Source organism: Pristiophorus japonicus, chromosome 1 (assembly GCF_044704955.1).
Source record: "Pristiophorus japonicus isolate sPriJap1 chromosome 1, sPriJap1.hap1, whole genome shotgun sequence".
NCBI lineage: Eukaryota > Metazoa > Chordata > Chondrichthyes > Pristiophoridae > Pristiophorus > Pristiophorus japonicus.
In genome coordinates, this window is record NC_091977.1 from 198,223,656 (window position 1) to 198,243,889 (window position 20,234).

The window sequence follows — 20,234 nt, forward strand, 5'->3', positions numbered from 1 at the left end:
GGGGAGGGAGGGAAAGAGAAGGGAGGGAGGGAAAGAGAAGGGAGGGAGGGGAGGGGAGGGGGGGAAAGAGAAGGGAGGGAGGTGGGGAGGGGGCGAAAGAGAAGGGAGGGAGGGGAGGGGGGGAAAGAGAAGGGAGGGAGGGGAGGGGGGGAAAGAGAAGGGAGGGAGGGGAGGGGGGGAAAGAGAAGGGAGGGAGGGGAGGGGGGGAAAGAGAAGGGAGGGAGGGGGCGAGGGGGAGAAATAGAAGGTAGGGAGTGGGAAGGGGGGGAAGAGAAGGGAGGGAGGTGGGGAGGGGGGGAAAGAGAAGGGAGGGGGGGAAAGAGAAGGGAGGGGGGGAAAGAGAAGGGAGGGGGGAAAGAGAAGGGAGGGGGGAAAGAGAAGGGAGGGGGGAAAGAGAAGGGAGGGGGGGAAAGAGAAGGGAGGGGGGGAAAGAGAAGGGAGGGGGGGAAAGAGAAGGGAGGGGGGGAAAGAGAAGGGAGGGGGGGAAAGAGAAGGGAGGGGGGGAAAGAGAAGGGAGGGGGGGAAAGAGAAGGGAGGGGGGAAAGAGAAGGGAGGGGGGAAAGAGAAGGGAGGGGGGAAAGAGAAGGGAGGGGGGAAAGAGAAGGGAGGGGGGAAAGAGAAGGGAGGGGGGGAAAGAGAAGGGAGGGGGGGAAAGAGAAGGGAGGGGGGGAAAGAGAAGGGAGGGGGGGAAAGAGAAGGGAGGGGGGGAAAGAGAAGGGAGGGGGGGAAAGAGAAGGGAGGGGGGGAAAGAGAAGGGACGGAGGGGGGGAAAGAGAAGGGACGGAGGGGGGGAAAGAGAAGGGACGGAGGGGGGGAAAGAGAAGGGACGGAGGGGGGAAAGAGAAGGGACGGAGGGGGGAAAGAGAAGGGACGGAGGGGGGGAAAGAGAAGGGACGGAGGGGGGGAAAGAGAAGGGACGGAGGGGGGGAAAGAGAAGGGACGGAGGGGGGAAAAGAGAAGGGACGGAGGGGGGAAAGAGAAGGGACGGAGGGGGGGAAAGAGAAAGGAGGGAGGGGAGGGGGGGAAGAGAAAGGAGGGAGGGGAGGGGGGGAAAGAGAAGGGAGGGAGGGGAGGGGGGAAGAGAAGGGAGGGGGGGAAGAGAAGGGAGGGGGGGAAGAGAAGGGAGGGAGGGGAGGGGGGGAAAGAGAAGGGAGGGAGGGGAGGGGGGGAAAGAGAAGGGAGGGAGGGGAGGGGGGGAAAGAGAAGGGAGGGAGGGGAGGGGGGGAAAGAGGAGGGAGGGGAGGGGGGGAAAGAGGAGGGAGGGAGGGGAGGGGGGGAGAAAGAGAAGGGAGGGAGGGGAGGGGGGGAAAGAGAAGGGAGGGAGGGGAGGGGGGGAAAGAGGAGGGAGGGAGGGGAGGGGGGGAAAGAGGAGGGAGGGAGGGGGGGAAAGAGGAGGGAGGGAGGGGGGGAAAGAGAAGGGAGGGAGGGGGGGAAAGAGAAGGGAGGGAGGGGAGGGGGGGAAAGAGAAGGGAGGGAGGGGAGGGGGGGGGAAGAGAAGGGAGGGTGGGGAGGGGGGGAAAGAGAAGGGAGGGAGGGGAGGGGGGGAAAGAGAAGGGAGGGAGGGGAGGGGGGGAAAGAGAAGGGAGGGAGGGGAGGGGGGGAAAGAGAAGGGAGGGAGGGGAGGGGGGGAAAGAGAAGGGAGGGAGGGGAGGGGGTAAAGAGAAAGGAGGGAGGGGAGGGAGGGAAAGAGAAGGGAGGGAGGGAAAGAGAAGGGAGGGAGGGGAGGGGAGGGGGGGAAAGAGAAGGGAGGGAGGTGGGGAGGGGGCGAAAGAGAAGGGAGGGAGGGGAGGGGGGGAAAGAGAAGGGAGGGAGGGGAGGGGGGGAAAGAGAAGGGAGGGAGGGGAGGGGGGGAAAGAGAAGGGAGGGAGGGGAGGGGGGGAAAGAGAAGGGAGGGAGGGGAGGGGGGGAAAGAGAAGGGAGGGAGGGGGCGAGGGGGAGAAATAGAAGGTAGGGAGTGGGAGGGGGGGAAGAGAAGGGAGGGAGGTGGGGGGGGGGGGAAAGAGAAGGGAGGGAGGAAAGAGAAGGGATGGGGGGGAAAGAGAAGGGAGGGGGGGAAAGGGGAAGGGAAGGGGGGAAGGGGGGGAAGGGAGGGGGGAAGGGGGGGAAGGGAGGGAGAGGAGGGGGGAAGAGAAGGGAAGAGAAGGGAGGGAGGGAGAGAAGGGAGGGAGAGAAGGGAGAGAGAGAGAGAGAGAAAGAAAGGAGAGGGAGACTGAATGGGCCGGGCCCGGCCGGGCCCCAAACATCGAGCTTAGACTTACTGGATTGACAGGTAGGTGGCGTCGGGTCCGGGAGCGCGGGTCGGGGCGGAGCGGAGGGGAACGGTCGGGGGCTGGGGGGGGAGGGGAACGGTCGGTCGGGAGCGGGGGAAGCGGAGGTCGGGTCGGGTCGGGGGGGGAGGCGTGTCCGTTGCGGGGGCGGTGGGAGCCGGAGTCAAGTCGGGTCGGGTCCGGAGGAAGCAGGAGCTGGCCGTGGGAGGAGCCTTATTCACGCAGCCCCATTGAGGCCATTCGGCCAGGGCTAGGGGCTGCGTGCTTCGGGCCCCTCCCACACAGTTTCGGGCGCCTGGAGCTACTGCACATGCGCGCGCACTGTTGCGCGCATGTGCAGAGGTCCCGGCACTGTTTTCAGCGCAGGGACCTGGCTCCGCCCCCACTGCTCGTGCTGCGCCGCGCCGAACTGCAAACGACCTGCAGGGAGCCGGAGAATCTGGAAGTTTTTTTAGGCGCACTTTGTGGCACGAAAAACGGGCGTCCAGGTCGGGGCTGCACCGTTCTAGGCGCGGCCCAAAACCTGGGCCCAGAGGACTATCAAAGACTGTTTCGGGCCACTGAAAGGAGTTCAAGGACAGGACTGAGTATGGCGGAAATATTAAATGAGTACTTTGCAACAGTATTCACCCTTGAAGATTATGCTCAAATATTAAAAATTAATAATACTAGTTTTACTACTAGTAAGATTAACATAGATAAGCATATTGTTTTAGAATTAAGAATTTAAAAATAGATAGAACAGCAGGGCCGGATGATATCCACCCGAGGGTCCTCTGGGAGACAGGACATGTGCTTTGCGAGCCCCTGGCCTGTATTTTTAATAGCTCACTGCACTCTAGAATGGTTCCTACAGATTGGAAAGAGGCTAATGTAGTCCCCATTTTTAAAAAAGGTGACAAGGCAGACCCAGGTAACTATAGGCCCATCAGTTTAACATCAGTAATAGGGAAGATGCTTGAAAGAATCATAAGGGATGCAAGATGTGAATACTTGGATAGGGAAGGACACCCAACATGGCTTCATAAAAAATGTCATGTCTCACAAATCTAATTGTAGTTTATAAAGAAGTTACAAAGTTGGTGGATGAGGGAAGCCCAGTAGACATTGTCTACTTAGATTTTCAAAAAACTTTTGACAAGGTACCACACAAGAGGCTTCTCTATAAGATCGGAGCCTCTGGTATTCGTGGAAATATATTGAGCTGGATACAGAACTGGCTGGCAGGACGCAGGCAAAGAGTAGTTATTGATGGATTTGGATCTGTTTGGAGACCGGTCACCGGTGGTGTCCCGCAGGGATCAGTGTTGGGATCGTTGCTTTTTACTATTTTTATTAATGTTCAGGATTCAGGGGTTGGTGGCACAATTTGCAGATGATGCCAAGATCTGTGCGAGTGCTAGAACTGTAGAAGAGGCTCGTCTGATTCAGGCAGATCTTAATCTGTTGGGAGACTGGGCTCATGACTGGAAAATGATGTATAACTTAGATAAGTGCAGTGTTATGCATGTGGGCAGGATAAATGCTCAACATTCATAAACCCTCCACGGAAAGACATTAAAGATGGTGGAAATAGAAAGAGATTCGGGCATTCTAGTGCATACAACCTTAAAGGTACAAGAGTAATGCTGTGCAGTGATAGCTAAAGCAAGTAGGGTGTTGGGGTGTATCCGTAGGACAATTGAGTATAAGACGAGGCGTACTGTTTTGTCCTTGTACAAAACCTTAGTCAGGCCGCACTTGGAATACTGTGTCCAGTTTTGGTCTCCTCACATGATGGGTGATGTTGAGGCTCTGGAAAGGGTGCAGAAAAGAGCCACTGGACTAATTCCAAGTCTAAAGCATCTTAGTTATCAAGATAGGTTAAAACAGTTGGAACTCTTTACCTTAGAGCAGCGTAGACTATAGGGGGATATGATTGAGGTTTATAAGATAATGAAGGGAATAGACAGTGTTCCAACCGACCATTTATTTCAATGAAATAGGTTAGACAGGACCAGGGGGCACAAATTTTAATTGTATAAGGCTAGATCTAGGTTAGATGTCAAGATTTTTTTCACAGAGAATAGTAGACCTCTGGAACAAGTTGCCCTCTTATGTGGTGGATGCAGACTCACTGAATTTCTTGAATCAAAAGCTGGATTTGTTTCTGGCAGCAAAGATTAACTCTTACAGAAGGTAGGTACTGAAGAGAATTTAATAGCCAGAATGATCTCTGGACTAGTCTCGATCGCCTAGATGGGTCAGAGAGCAACTTCCCAGATTTTTTTCCCCAAATTGGCCTGGGTTGCTTATCTGTTTTTTTTGCCTCTTCCAGGAGATCACATGGTTTTGGGTGGGGTGGGGTGTATAAGTTGTGATACACAAGGTATTGTAATTGTGTGGGACAGGCTCGATGGACCAAATGGTCTTTACCTGTCTGTCATTGTTCGTATGTATTTTTCAGGTTGGCAGACGTTTGGGCTTCAGCTATTCAAAAATCTCTATCAATGACTTAGATAAGGGAAGTGAGGGTAATGTATCCAAGTTTGCTAATGATACAAAGCTAGGTTGTGAGGTGGATGCAAAGAGGTTGGAAAGGGATATAGACAGGCTAATTGAGTGGGCAAGAAGGCAGATGGAATACAAATGTGGAGAAATATGAAGTTATCCACTTTGGCAGGAGAAATAGAAAAGCAGAATATTTTTTAAATGGTGAGCCTTTGGGAAATGCTGGTATTCAGAGGGACCTGGGTGTCCTTGTATACGAATCGCTGAATGTTAACATGCAGGTACAGCAAGCAATTAGGAAAGCAAATAGTATACTAACCTTTGGTACAAAAGGATTAAAGTATAAGAGAAAAGACGTCTTACTGCAATTATATAAGGCCTTAGTAAGATCACAGCTGGAGTGCTGTGTACTGTTTTGGTCTCCATACCCAAGGAAGGATATACTTAGCTTAGAGCGAGTGCAGCAAAGGTTCACCAGACTGTTTTCTAGGATGGGGATTGACCTTTGATTAGAGATTGAGGAGACTGGACCTATATTCTCTAGAATTTAGAAGAATGAGAGGTGATATCATTGAAACATTAAATTTTAAGGGGCTTAAATACAGTAGATGCTGGGAGCCTACTTCCCTTGGCTGGAGAGTCCAGAACTAGGGGCCACAGTATTAGATTAAAGGGTTGGCCATTTAGGACTGAGATGAGGAGAAACTTTTCACTCAAAGGGTTGTGAATCTTTGGAATTCTCCACTCCAGAGGGCTGTGGATGCTCAGTCGTTGAGTATATTCAAGGCTGAGAGCGATTGTTTTTTGGATACGAAGGGAACCAAGTGACCTGGGGATAGTGCGGGAAGGTGGAGTTGAGGTAGAAGATCAGCCATAATCTTGTTGAATGACAGAGCAGGGTCGAATGGCCTACTCCTGCTCCTATTTCTTATATACTTATAATAAACCCAACTCGAGCCACTTTCTAACAGGAAAAAAAGCCTAATTGTTCTCAATGCTTTGACCTTAAGAGTTTTACCAAAACATATTCCAGCTCCGACCCGGTTAAGTGCCGCTTCAGAAAAATAAAACCTAGTGAAATTACATGTTAGCAGACCCGAAATGTCATGATCAAAATGCTCAGGGGTGATGAGCAACACTCAAGTTGGCATTGCATTGAACAAAAAGGGCACAATAAATGTCTGCAGTACCTTACATTAAAATGGACCAATTCGAAGGCGCGTTCCAGGACACGGCTGTGCCGAGCCCGAAGCTCCCTTCCCCCTCACTTCACTTTACTTCCACCTCACCTCACCTCCCGAGGCCCGCTCGGAGGTTCTGTCACTTCGCGGCGTCTCTCCTCCCAGCCTGCGATCCCAGAAGGCAGCGCGCCTCCCGTTCAAAACACAAACACAATTCGGAGCAAACGGTTTTAGCACAGAGAAGATTGTATTGAAATGAATAAATGGCGCTTCACTGGATAATCTTTTCGTAGTAGTGAACGTCTTTTTTTGACGTTTCTCCCCTTCTGGTTATCCTGTGACCTCTTGCCTCCGCTTCGACTCGTTGTTTTTCTCAGTCGCCTCTTGTCCCGCACACCGGTCTTTGGTTTCCTCTCCAATATGGCGGCGGATTGAAGCTGGATTATCGCATCACCGGCAGGCTAACTGCGCATCAGCACCGCGTCCCGCCGCCCGCCCCGCCAGTGTTCGCAGTGAGACCGACAGCGACAACATGGTGAGTAAGTAAGGGAGGTAGGTAGGTAAGTAAGTAAGGGAGGGAGCGAGCGAGCGAGCGAGCGAGGGAGGGCCCGGGCGTGCGGCGCTGTTGGGGTCACGAACACACGTTCCCGGCCCCGCCGACAGGCCCGGAGACCCGGACTGTGGCACCTCCCGGGATTCAGAGGCGTTTTACAAACCCCGGGGCGGCGGATCTACATCAGTTGGATTCACTTTAAAACAACTCTGTTCACCAGTTTTGATTGTAGTTTGTAAAATTGTAAACCGTGACTCTTACTCGTAGGTTCTCTCTCCAAACCCGCTCCAGATGTATATTTTAGACTGCTCGTAGATACTCCAATCCACCTTTCTTTTTGCTGCTTAAACTTTCCTTGTCTGTTTTTAATATCATTGAACTATGGAACTTTAAAGATTCACTGGATTTGAGTCTTTAGTGGAAACCATTTGGGTGTAAAATAGAACCTTTGCTAGAATTTTCACGGGGTCTTGCAGGCATATTATTTGTTGAGTCTAATCTCTTGGCGTTCAACCTTGCTGACCAAGAAGTATTCCATTCAGTTAATTTGTATTATACTTGTATTCATTCATGAGTTTATGGTGTTGCTTTGCCTGTAAATTCCGAATTTGAAGCTGTTATCTGCCAAATTCCATTGTCCTTTTGGCTTTGTGTGTGAAGTTCCGAGTGTGTATCATGCATGTTTTTTTATTTCGGTTTACTACAGCCACAAAATGAATATATCGAATTACATCGTAAGCGATGTGGCTATCGCCTGGACTACCATGAGAAGAAAAGGAAGAAGGAGAGTCGTGAAGCGCATGAGAGATCGCATAAAGCCAGGAAAATGATCGGTCTAAAAGCCAAATTATACCACAAACAGCGTCATTCAGAAAAAATACAGATGAAGAAGACGTAAGTATCACTCTTAAAACAACCTCATTTTTTGATTTAATACTTGGAATACTTCCTTTCTCCAGTCTAGGAGGTAATACATTTCAATAACTGCTGTAAGGTTTTATTACATTTATCATCCACATATAAATATCCACAGTAATTCCATAATTGAGTCTAGGTTACTCACAGAAGATCTGTCCTATTTGGAAAAATAGGAGCAATGAAAGTTCAGTTCTAATCAATATTTTCCATAAATAAGGTCATTTTAAACAAATGTTTGTTATCTTTAGGAGGAGGATGATTGCAAGCTTTGCAGCCTTGCCAACATTCACTTGTGTTGATGGTTTTACACTACTGTGCTAATGTATCCTATCCTTGTGAATCATGTGCATTAAAACAGTAGAGTAAAATCAAATTATTAGTTTTGGTAATTAAGCTTTTGTGAACAAAATGTGCACAGCACTGGCTTTCTATCTTGGGTTTAAATGGTTGAAAATATGTGAACAGAAAGTCTCATTGTTAATAAGAAATTCAGTTGGACCATAATATGTAGTTAACAAAAAATAGCATATAAATTGTTTGGAACAAAACTCCAAACTCAGCTCCTGTTTGCCTGTTTAGATGAATGTTAAAAAGATAATTTTTGCTATTTGAGTGAATTCTCCTAGCGTTCTGACTAGCATTCCTCCCTCAACTAATAATCTGATGATTAACTGGTTATTAATCTCCAAACTGTTTATACTGGTGCTGAATGGTTCCTGCATTTGCAATCATAACAAGTTACTGCAATCTGAAAGTAATTAATTGTGCGACGTTCCATGACACATTTCATCAGCATAATATGCAAGTGTTTTTTTTAAATATAATATGTATGACTGTCATTACTACTACTATTGTACTTTTAAGGGGTAGCAATGGCACCTAAAGTTATAGATGCATGACCACATTCTGTATTGCCTTTTTTCCTTAGTTAATACAGTTCAGGCATCATGCTATATAGTATACCCACTCTAAAAAGCTAAGTGTATAATTTTTCCATACAGTAATTGACAACATAGCTCATGGAGTGAATATATTTGCCTGGTGATTAACACAACTAAGCTTCAACTATAATTTACAATGAACTAGCACCTTTAGCATTGTAAAACGGCCATGGCACTTCAGAGGTGTAAAGAAAAAATGCTGAGCCAAAGGAGATATTAGCAGTGTTGATCAAAAGCTTGGTGAAGGAGGGTCTTGCAGGAGGAGAGGTAGGCGGGGATACAGAGGGGCTTGAGGAGAAAATTCCAGAATACAGAGCCAAGGTGGTCGAAGGCACGACCACCAGTGGTGGGGCGCAGAGAGGAGAGATTGCAGAAGACGTCAGAGGAACGGAAAGTTTATGCGAGGGTTGTTGTAGGGCTGGAGGAAGTTACAGAAATGAGTAGAGACAAAGCCATGAAGGGATTTAAATACAAGGATGAGAATTTTAAATTGGGAGAATTGTGGGTTGGGAGCCAAAGTAGCCAGCAAGGACTGGGATAATGGGTGAGTGGAACCTTGTGTTAGGCGAGGATACAAGCAACAGAGTTTTGGATGATGGGAGACAGGCCAGTGGAACATTGGAATAGTCGAGTCTGGAGATGACAGGCGTGGATGAAGGTTTCAGCTGCAGTTGGGCAGGGTCGAGGTGGGCAATGTTAAGGAGATGGAAGTAGGTGGTCTTTGTGATGGAGAGGTTGGAAACTCAACTCGAGGTTGAATAGTATACCAAGGTTGCAAGTGGTCTAGTCAACCTAAAGCAGTGACTGGGGAGAGGGAAAGGTGGCTGGTAGAAAGTGTACGAGGTTTGTGGTGGGAACTGAAGATGACCGCTTTGGCCTTGCCAGTGTTTAACTGAAGGAAATTGTGGCTCATTTTAGACTAAATATCGGACAATCCGTCTCACAACACAGACAGTGGGGGCGTTGAGAGAGGTGTGGCGAGGTAGTGTTGGGTCTTGGCAGCATAAATCTGGAAGCTGATCCCATATCTGTGAATTAAGTTGACAAATGCAGCATGTAGATGAGGAAAAGGAGTGGGGGGGGGGGGGGGGGGCAAGTCCTTGGGGCTCTCGGGAGGAAATGGTGTGAGGGTGGTAAGAGCCTGTAGGTGCTCTGGCTACAATAAGATAGGTAAAAGTAGATCCAAGTGAGGGCAGTCCTCCTGAACTGCACAACAGAGGGGAGGCATTGGAGGAGGATGGTGTGGTTGACTATGTCAAAGACTGCAAAGAGAATTAGGAGGGATAATGCACCATCAACGCAGTTGTGACTTTGGTTACGGCCATTTTTAATGCTGTGACATGGGCGGAAATCTGATTGGAGAGATTCGGACGGAGCTGCAGGGAAGGTGGGCATGGATATGGGAGGCGACAACCTGTTCAAATACTTTGGAGAAGGGAGCTTGGAAATGGATCAGAGGTTTACAAGGACAGAGGAGTCATGGTGTTTTTTTTTTTTTAAAAGAGTGGGTAGGTGATGATAGTTTTGAGTGGGACAGTACCTGAGGAGAGAGAACAGTACACAGTGTCAACTAGCATGGGGGGCTGGTAGGGAGGTTGGATGGGCAGCAGGCTAGATGCAGGTTCAGGGTAGGGGGAGCCTGGGGAGGGGTTTGGTTTGGAAGAAACGGTAAGTGATAAGCAACAGAGACAGCTGAATTGATGGTCTCAATCTTAGTGATAGAAGTCCATGAGCTCCTTGCAGTTGTTAGAGGGTGAGGGTAGTAGAGGCAGAGAAGACCAGTTTAAGGTGACTGTTGGTAATATAGAAAAGAAGCAGGTGGTTATTTTGGCTCTCCAGGATTATCCTGGTTTGGTGGGTTCTGCTGGATCTGGTGATGGATGGCTAAACCTAACCTTGTGGTTTGCCAACTACTTGAGGAATGCTTGACATGATTGGTTTCTCCCTCAGCCGCCCCCCTCCACAATTGCCCTGTCTAGTTTTGTAATTCTTTTTAGCTTGATTGTCTGTTTGATATATTTAGTGGGAAAGCATTATTATGTAGTGCATGCAATGTTATTGTTGTGATGCTCAGCTGTTTTTGTTTCCCATAGATAAGGAGGGATTCTCCTTGAACCTGAATGTTGTATAAATGCATCTTTCTTCAGTGAATAATATACTGGTCTTTGGCTGGGGAACGCCCCACGGTAGTGTCTTGCAGGAAGGATCAAAAAGGAGAACCACCTTCCAAAGGCAGCGAAAGTGTTTCTTTTAAATGTAGCATGTTATTTCACTTTAAACATACTCTTATTTTACCTCTGCAGTATCAAAATGCACGAACAGAGAAATACGAAACAGAAGAATGATGAGAAGACGCCAGAAGGAGCCATACCAGCCTATCTGCTTGACCGAGAGGGCCAATCCCGTGCCAAAGTCCTGTCCAACATGATCAAACAGAAGAGAAAAGAGAAAGCTGTAAGTGAAGGATGTTGTGTATCCTTGACACTGAACCTTGATTCTGAGCAAAATTGGTGCTGGTTATATTCAAACATTCAGGATAATTTTCAATCGCAACATTTGGGTCTCACTGGGCACATTGTCTGGATAGCTTTCTCTTTGCGAGTAAAACTTTTGTAGTTCTGTTTAAAATACTTTTTCAGGTGTATTGTGGATATGGTCTAAAATGCCAGAAATAGATTAATCAGTGTTTTTGGAAATAACATTTTAAGACAAAAGTATGTACTGAAAGCATCATCAAATAAATGGTAGTTTGTGTATATGTAATACAAAGATAACACTGGCACAGATGAATCACATTTAATATCCAAGCGGCAGTCTTCCTATCTTCCCCCACGCGCGAGTTCCGGCCACCATCCTGCTTTCTCAGGGCCTCCGATTCCTGACTCCTTTTTCCCCCGACAGGCAGTTCCAGGCTTTTGTATAAAGGAGATCTTTTTATGGAGCATCCATAGAGACAGATAAATCATTCTGTGGAATAGAATTATGGGAATTTATGGTACAGAAGGAGGCCATTCCTTCTGGAAGCATTCAATCCCAGGCATAGTGGTTTCTCTGTCACTATGTATGCTGGGTAAATAGATCTCCATTACACAAAAGCCGGTTTTCATCTGCTGCCACTTCGTGCATCCGGTATTCTAAGTTGTAAACTGATTAAATGGTGCATTGAAGGCTCATAATCTGCGAATGTCCGTGTTTTCATGGGGCAGCTTGTATCTATTATAATGTGAATTATTTAGGACTGCCAATAAGTGTCTGTTTTTGTGGGGGTGTCAGATTGTACAGGTTTCACTATTCTATTGCTCAGTGTTAGAGATAATTTAAAGTAAAAGTTTTGTTTTCTTGTGTTAACTTTATTTTTGGGGGTATGCTTTATGGTTAAAGAAAAGTAAAATGTGCTCCTTTTGTTATCCTGAGGGGGTTAAGACAATGTGCAGCAGGATTGTATAATATCATAGTTTTTGATAGTTCTTTAATGATTGGATTAACACACTTCTGACTCTATACATCGGGCTGAATTATCCTTGCTTATCACAGCATAATTCCCAAAATATTTGTGTTACTTTGCTTGCATGTAAATTGAAGTTCATTTTAATAGCCCTGTAATAAAATTATTCCTGCTTATAAGTATAAGTCATACATCTTTTGGGGAGAGGATGATTTGATTAAGGAGCTGTTTTTCCCTTTGCTCTCTCTCTCTCTCTCTCTTTCCCCCCCCCACCCCCCTCCATTTCAGTACAGAATAAGAATGCACAATTTCAATACTTGTTCCATTGAATCTAGAGAGCACAGTAATTCCTAAATGTTCTTTCATACTGTTTTCGGGCAATTCTAGATGTAGCACATAACCTATCTCTCGGACAAAGCACCATTGAGTAACCATTCCTGTTTGATTTTATTTCCTCCTGCTATTCCACATTTATGAGGGAACTGTTTGTTTTGAGGTTTCAGTCTTGGCTCAGTAGAAGCACTGTCACTTCAAGATTGTGGGTTGAAGTCCCTCTCCAGGATTTGAGCACGTGATCTAAGCTGACACTTCAGTGCAGTACAGAGTTAATGTTGCAGTGTCAGAGGTGCTGTCTTTTGGACAAGGTTCTCTTTGCCCTCTCAGATTGATGTAAAATATCCCATGGCTCTATTTGGGGAGGCCCAGTGTCCTGGCCAACATTTATCCCTCAATCATCAGCACTAAAACAGATTATCTGGTTGTTTATCTCATTTCTGTTTGAGGGAACTTGCCGTGCACAAGTTGGCTACCGCATTTCCCTATAGTACATCACTTCAAAAAGTACTTCATTTGCTGTGTAGCACTTTAGGATGTCCTGAGATTGTGAAAGGTGCTATGTAAATGTGTAAATGCAAGTTCTCTTCTCTTTTTCTCCCACTCCCACCCCTTTTATATAATGCATGCCTTGCCAGTGGTACTATTTTTTTTGTACTACTTCATTTAAATGCTGCCACTATGCACATTATGCGGCTAGAAATCAAGGGCATTACGGTATTCTTTACAATACTTTCGTAATCAGATCCCTTGACAAGAGGAGGATTTCAGGGAATATGGTGCCTTTTGAGGGATACTGATATATAATTCTTTCTTGCGTAGATGAAGCAGAATTTCAATTTGTAATCCTATGTCAATTATTCCTTGGCAGGGTAAATGGGAAGTACCTTTGCCAAAAGTCCGTGCCCAAGGAGAAACTGAAGTTCTGAAAGTTCTCCGCACAGGTAAACGGAGGAAGAAAGCTTGGAAGAGAATGGTTACTAAAGTCTGCTTTGTCGGAGATGGGTTCACTCGGAAACCACCTAAATATGAAAGATTCATCAGACCTATGGTGAGTTACAAACCTGGCTGGAGAAGACGGATTTGTAAAAGTCAATTCAGTTAAAGTGTTTTAATAAGAATGAACAATACGAATTAATGAGGGTTCAGGGTGCTGAAGAAGGACAGACTAGATAGAATCATAGGAAAAGAGATGAGTAACTCTGTCAAACTCCTAGGAGATTAAAGAAGTAGACCCATTGCAAAAGGAGAAAAGTAATTCTAAAAGTCTGCTCTAAACCACCAGATCAAAAGAAAGGGCAGAGTACTCCATGAAAAGTTAAGGAAGGTATTGGAATAAAAAGTTTATACCCAATAAATTTAACCAACCTAATATAAACTGGGAGTGTCGATGTTCTCCTAGAGTCTGAGTTCGTGAACTGGAAACAATCCAGTGCGATGCATATTTTCAATAAAGGTGATTTAAGACAAACCCAGTGTATTATAGACTACTTGGTCTATTAGTGCGGCATGAAGGTCAGCTGAACAAGCTTAGGGCTGTGGTAATCCTAGGTAAAATTTGGACACTGAGAAGGAAGTGGCTGGAAGAGAGGGATCAGCAGCTACTAATTAGAGCAATGATGGCCTGCAGGATTGGACTAAATGGACAGCCTGTGATATCGAGTCAGGGCATCTACTGTTTCTGGCCTACATAAGTTGGTCAAATGTGTAGATGGGACTAAACTAGGTGAGATGGCAGTCTGAGGAATTACAGAAGGGCCTTTTTATCAAAAAATATATATATATAGGCCCTGAATTTGCAGTCGGCGGTATAGCTATGGAATACGTAGTCAACCTCCGAACGAAATCTGTACTTACCTGGTGCGAGGCCTCAAATGCTCTGAAATGCTGCAGAGTTGTGCGCAACGTAGTGGTCCACAGATCTCAGGGGTGCACTGTTGTGCATAAGCATACCTGGGATCACATGGTGTGGTGCTCCTTTCACTAGCCAATCAGGAAACAGAAATCTCCAATCAAATTTTAAATTAGACGGTGTGAATATTTTTGACAAGTGTAGTACTTGGCTTTAAAAAGCACAGGGAATACTTTGGAGTAAGTACATTTATTTACCGGAAAACTGAAAGCGAGCCATTACAGCTGCCTGGTGGGAAGATACATGTCGCTTTTATGTGTGTTTTAAATTATTTATATATTTTTCATCTCGCCCCACACCTCCCCTTATGGTGGGCAAACAGGTTCGTGCCTGTTTGCACCTGTTTGCACCAGCCATAAAATTTTCCGGTGTCATTGGGCAGTTGGTAGGCAATTAGCCCAACTTCTCGCCAGCAATGAGGATTTGACAGTCACAGATCGCAAGTTCGGGATTGCGCATGCGGAAAACTTGAACTCAATTTCAACAGTGGTATGACGCACGAGTATGCCGTCATAAGTACCAGAAATTTTGCCCCATGATATTTAATTCAGATGGTCTGAATACTGGAAGAAAATGGGACACAATGAATGGTTCTGAACAAGCTGGGGGTGGGAGCTTGAAAAAGATGTGGTAGTTAAATAGATCATACAGGGACCATGTCCAATATTGCAGGGCAGCAATTGACTAAGTAAACAGATTGCTGAGCTAGACTAGATTGCAAAATTGATGTCTGAGGTTGTGATAAAGTTGTATTGGGTTCCAGTTAGGCTGCACCTTGAATACTGCATTTAGTACTAGTCATGAGGTACAGTAGAGCCATACAAACCCTGTAAAGTGTGTTGGGAAGGGAGGCTAGTGTCAGTGAACCGAATAGGAGGAAAGGTTGAAGAATACTTGGACTCAAGGTGCAGAGAAGGCATCTTGATACAAGATACAAAGTACAATTTAAAAATTAATCCTGCGTAATATTTCAAGTTAAAACACACATGCAGGAACAGGGGACATTGTTTTACAATCTGGTAAAAGGCAAGTACAGGACACATACCAGGAAGCACTTCTTTGCATCTGGAGCAATCTTCCAATTAGGGTAATGGAGGCAAAACATATTGAAAAGGCAATTGGATGCTTTGGTGATCATGTGTTTCTATGAAGGATGAGTGAGATAGGCCAAATGACCATTGCCTCTGCACTTACTGTAAATATGCAATAATAAATAATTGTCCAATTTTTGATGGGGCTTTTTTCCACCAGTTGAAAACGGTTTATCCAGTTAAAATAAAAATTTAGAATGCAATTCCTTGTTTGTGATCCCTTCTGTACAAGGGAAGGTAGTCTTAATGGTAATAATTTTGTTGTATAGGGTTTACGTTTTAAGAAGGCACATGTAACCCATCCAGAGCTCAAGGCCACCTTCTGCTTACCTATACTTGGTGTTAAGAAGAACCCATCATCACCTTTATATACAACATTAGGTAAGCAAACAGTCAACTTTTAATAAAAAATTTATAAACTTGTTTCATAACTAACTGCCACAAGAATTACCCCAGCAGATTTCTTTCTTTGGTGAAGTACCTTATCTTCTAAACTTGTTTCCCACCATTCTGTGGTAACTTCTTTGCAATAACAGGTACATGAGCAGTAATGTTTAGGGTTTAAAATCGGGGAGGTCCCCATGTCCTCTGCAGGTGGTTCCTCAAGTAGCCTCTTGTTAAATTTGTTTTAAGGTTTATATGTTTCCAACCAAAAAGGACTGGAATAGCTATTCCAACATTTAAATTGTATTATTACATGTTTTAATAATTTACTGTTTCAAAATATTCACTTATTAGGATGTTGAATTAAATTGGCTGCAGTGACCTATTTGGAAATTTCACATCTGTTCTTACTTTATAAATTCAGTTCTACTACAAAAGCAGCACCAATTGAAATAATTTTCAAAAGATAATTACATGTCGTCCATATTCAGAAGATAGTTATTTTAATTGGATATTCAGTTAAGGCCTACATAATGATCAAGAACAGGGAACTGGCATCTTGGTTCTTGGAGGGTTAGTTGAGTCCTCAAGTTCAGAATCTGAAAACAATACGAGCTGTTATGTCTATGGTTTGAGTTCCAAATCATTTCTCAAAGCAGTCACACATGTTCAGTATTAATTTTCAGTTTGTTAGTAGCAGAGGTGGATAGTTCGGATGTTTCGAGATTGTCAACACTTATGTTTCTCTGTAGGTGTTATTACTAAAGGTACTGTCATCGAAGTGAACGTTAGTGAGCTTGGCTTAGTCACACAAGGAGGCAAAGTTGTCTGGGGTGAGTAACAAGCAAATATTTTCCACTTTGTACTTGTAACCTTAATATTGTAGTGCATGCAAATCCTTTTGGGGCCACTTAAATTCCAGCACTCCCTGCATTAATAAGTTATTTCTATCAGTGGAGGTTGAATCTTTGCAGGTGGTCTTTCTATGCAGAGGTTTCACCCCGTTAAACTTCAATATTGTGAAGCAACTAATGTTTTAGAGATTATCTAAGATATTACTAATCCCTTGGACTTATATCTGCTCATTGATTCTTTACTAATAAAAACTGTTCATGCTACACAGTGTAGTAGTGTTTTTCTTCCTTATCTTTGTCTACACCCTTCCCTTACCAATTAGTTGCCAACTAATCTCAAATGAAGTAGAAAATGTATATAGTAGGTTGTTTAATTGGGGGATAGGAAACAAAGGAAGAGTACTTTTGTAAAACTATTTATGCATAGCCCCTCACCTACGGTTTCTTTGTTGCTTTGCATTTTTATAACTTCCATGACTGTCATTCTCAACCCTGAACCTACTAAATATGATGGGGAAGAATCCAAATAATATATAGCATGGCTTTATTTCCAATGCTGTGTAGGTTTCTCAGGGGGGTACAATTGTGTTGTTAACCAGTTTTCCTTTTTGTAAATTTCAGAATGTGGGGCTGGTTTCTTTTATCTCTCAAGAGGCACACATTACTGGTACCACCAGTCAGAACTTGTACTCCTGATATATTGCATCTTGGGATTGGCTTGTTGCAAATCAGTTGTGCATTGGTCCCATAAGTAGTATGGTACTTGTAATATCATCCTAGATTAGACTGCTTCCATGTGATCTTACACAAGCTTTTTTTCTTCATGCCAGATGCTCTATAATTGTGACTAGTACATCAACCTCCCTCTAGCAATGTGGGCAGTCAGTATACAGCATTGTCCACGTGCTGGCACTGTACTCACCGCTGCAGTATAATGGAGGCATTGGTGTTACTGCATTGAATTTTAATATAGTTCCAAATTTAATGGCTATGGAAGTAGGGATCTATAGTAACTTCAGCAAAAGGCCAATCCCCCCTGAAGTCCTGCAAATCATGTGAATCTCAAATGCAAAAACAAACTTGTGTAATTATGTGTTTTGAAATCTGTAATGCACTATGTATTTAAAAGCATTGTGTGCTTGAGTTGGCCTAACAGATGTTTTCTCCTTTCCCTTCAGGTAAATATGCACAAGTAACAAATAACCCTGAAAATGATGGGTGCATTAACGCAGTTCTGCTAGTTTAAATCACCAGAGCACAGAACTGTGGCATGGATATTGCGGACTTGAGCATAATGTCAAACTTTATTTTGTAACTGAAGCAAACTAACTGGAAGGACAGAATTATACTGTTTATGAAGACCAGACAGAAAAAATTGGACCATATTTGATTTGATGCAAAATCCAGAAAAAATAACAGCACTTTGTATAACTTCTGTGTTTTCATTTTTATTTCTGTATAAATCAGTTTCAATAATGAAAGCCAAGAGAATAAACACAAAGTTGGTTCTAAAGTTCTTGTTTGTAAGGTCTACATGCATTTAACTGAAATCAACAAACAGCTCGATTGACCAGCTTCTACAGTTAGTCGGTGTCATAAGTTCCAAGCCTACTCCAGGACCTGAATACATGCTGCCACCTCGGTAAAGTACTGAAAGAGTATAGCATTGTTGATGTGGGCTTTCTGGAGAGACTTTAAACTGAATCCCCATCTGCCTGTTCAGATGGATGTAAAAGATCCTCTGGCACTATTTGAAGAACAGCAGGGAGTTCTTTCACAAACGCAAAATACTCATGGTTGACCTGAAACGTTACCTGTTTCTCTCTCTCCAGATGCTGCCTGACTGGAGTATTTCCAGCATTTTCTGTTTTTATTAGTGTTCTTTAGTTGTCCTGATCAGCATTAATCATTAAACCCACACACTATAAAAAACAGATTAGCAAATCCCACAACTCATTAATGGGGTCGGGCCTGCTGCTATTTCCCCAACATAAATGACCTAGTTTCAAAAGCAGTTCATTGGCTGTGAACTGTTTTGGTAGGTCCTGCAGACATTAAATGCTATAGACCTCCAAGGTTTTCCCTTTAGGGACAGGGATATGGGAGATGCATTAAATTTCCAATGAATCAATTAGACTCTCCTAAAATAAGCTATTTTAACTGCAGCTTAGAGTTACATGTGTTTGAAGCCACAATTTAAATGTTCTTGAACTGGGCATTGTAAAATAAAAACTTGAAATGGCTGCTATATAAGGTCAACACCGACCGCTTATCAGAATCATCAGTTCTGAGTTGCTGCTTTTTGTCAGACTCTCATTTATCTAATGTTGCCTATGTTGTCTACAGTGGCAAATGAGTGATTTTTGAACAAATTATCCTTGTAACATTTCAGGTGTTACTAATTGATAAGCTGTATTTAGGAGTGAAGATTCCACTTTGATGCATTTTTAAAAAATACATCAATGCTCAAGTTGAATGATGTCAGTGAAGTTAATTTTCCTGCTCACTTTTCAGTTGCCAGCAAATTATTGGTGTTCTGGGCTAGGACTCTGGTACATTCTGCATAGGCTTTATGGAATATATGTGGAAGTCTTGCAATTATTTTGTTCTGTTCTACCTTGAATTGCTGTCTTCATGAATATCTTGTTCAGTAAGAGGTTATGTTATAACCTGAGCCTATCTTCAAGTTCTTAACACTGGGTAGCCAAATAATGGTTGGACATGACTCATTTCAAAACAGTTGCATCAATCCCTTTATCAACATTCAGCATAACTAAGACCATTAGAATGAAGACATAATTCTTTATTTTGATTTTGCTATAAACCACCAACTGCAAAACACCAAGTTTTCAGATGTTAATGAGCCATGACAGAAACTTCATACTAATCTGATCTGTATCCATGTGTAGAACTATTGCATGTAAGTTAGTGGTTCTAAAACTGGAGTCCAGAGACTTTCCAGTGGGTCTGGGAAATGTGAAAGTGGTTACTGAGCAGTGTATTTATCCAAATGGCAATTTAATAGGACTGGTCCAGAGGATCGGTGGCTTTTATCTCCTGCAGCAGGTCGACAGACTTTTGCAACCAACGTTAAGCAAAGATGTCACCCATTCCCGCTCATGTACTAATCCCAGCCTTCTTGAGGATTTAAGTACTCGGAGTTCAAATTGTACTTTAAACAAGGTGGCTCGCTGCACATTTATTAGGGACTTGGAAATAGTTTGTGATAAGATACTGGACAAAAGCAAACTACATGGTGAACATGAGAAGCAGGAGTAGGCCACTGGAAAGGTAGAAAAAGAGCAACCATAGATTGCAAGGCTTGCTGGGACATTATATTTGGTCAACCTAAGAATTAGAGCTTACTTCAGCAACTATACCAAACAAGCTGTCAGCAGTTGAAACCACGGGTTGCATTACCCCACGGCAGCCAAGGTCATCTGTCTTCTGTCTAATTATAATCACAATAAGGATGTGTAAACCAAAAAAGTGTACAGGGGGCAAGGAGGTTAGCCCAAAATAAGGAAAGGGTAGCTAAGACAAGTAGCCATTGGATAACACTGATGAGGTAATTAAATTAACTGCTAGACTCTGCACTATTACAAAACAAAAGGAACCATCACATATGATAGTTGTTAACTTGCGTGTATAAATATGGTCCAATTCCTGTGTATTGTCAGTTGGTACCCTAAGCCTTTGACTAGGGCATTCTCCCCTTGTATACAAGTAAAAATAAACAAACAATCTGACGGTCTGCTTGTGTTAAGAGTCTTACCTTGCATCTGTGTCTTCGACACCACCTGGCCCCTCGAGCCTGCTCTGCCATTTAATATCATGGCTGATCTGATCATGGACTCGGCTCCAC

General features: G+C 44.2%; 1 protein-coding gene across 1 annotated transcript; it reads left to right on the plus strand.

Annotated features, from left to right (window-relative positions):
* The first annotated feature begins 6,154 nt into the window (after positions 1-6,154).
* Positions 6,155-17,882, plus strand: nsa2 (NSA2 ribosome biogenesis homolog (S. cerevisiae)). Its single transcript, XM_070885947.1, has 7 exons — positions 6,155-6,473; positions 7,198-7,385; positions 10,654-10,804; positions 13,000-13,179; positions 15,401-15,512; positions 16,268-16,348; positions 17,548-17,882. Exons 1-7 carry the CDS (start codon positions 6,471-6,473, stop codon positions 17,613-17,615), a joined length of 783 nt encoding a protein of 260 aa, XP_070742048.1. The 5' UTR covers positions 6,155-6,470; the 3' UTR covers positions 17,616-17,882.
* The last annotated feature ends 2,352 nt before the right edge of the window (positions 17,883-20,234 follow it).

Coding starts and splice junctions, on each gene's coding strand:
- nsa2 (XM_070885947.1), top strand. Junction 7,386..10,653: donor AAAATACAGATGAAGAAGAC/GTAAGTATCACT, acceptor TTACCTCTGCAG/TATCAAAATGCACGAACAGA. Junction 10,805..12,999: donor AGAAGAGAAAAGAGAAAGCT/GTAAGTGAAGGA, acceptor ATTCCTTGGCAG/GGTAAATGGGAAGTACCTTT.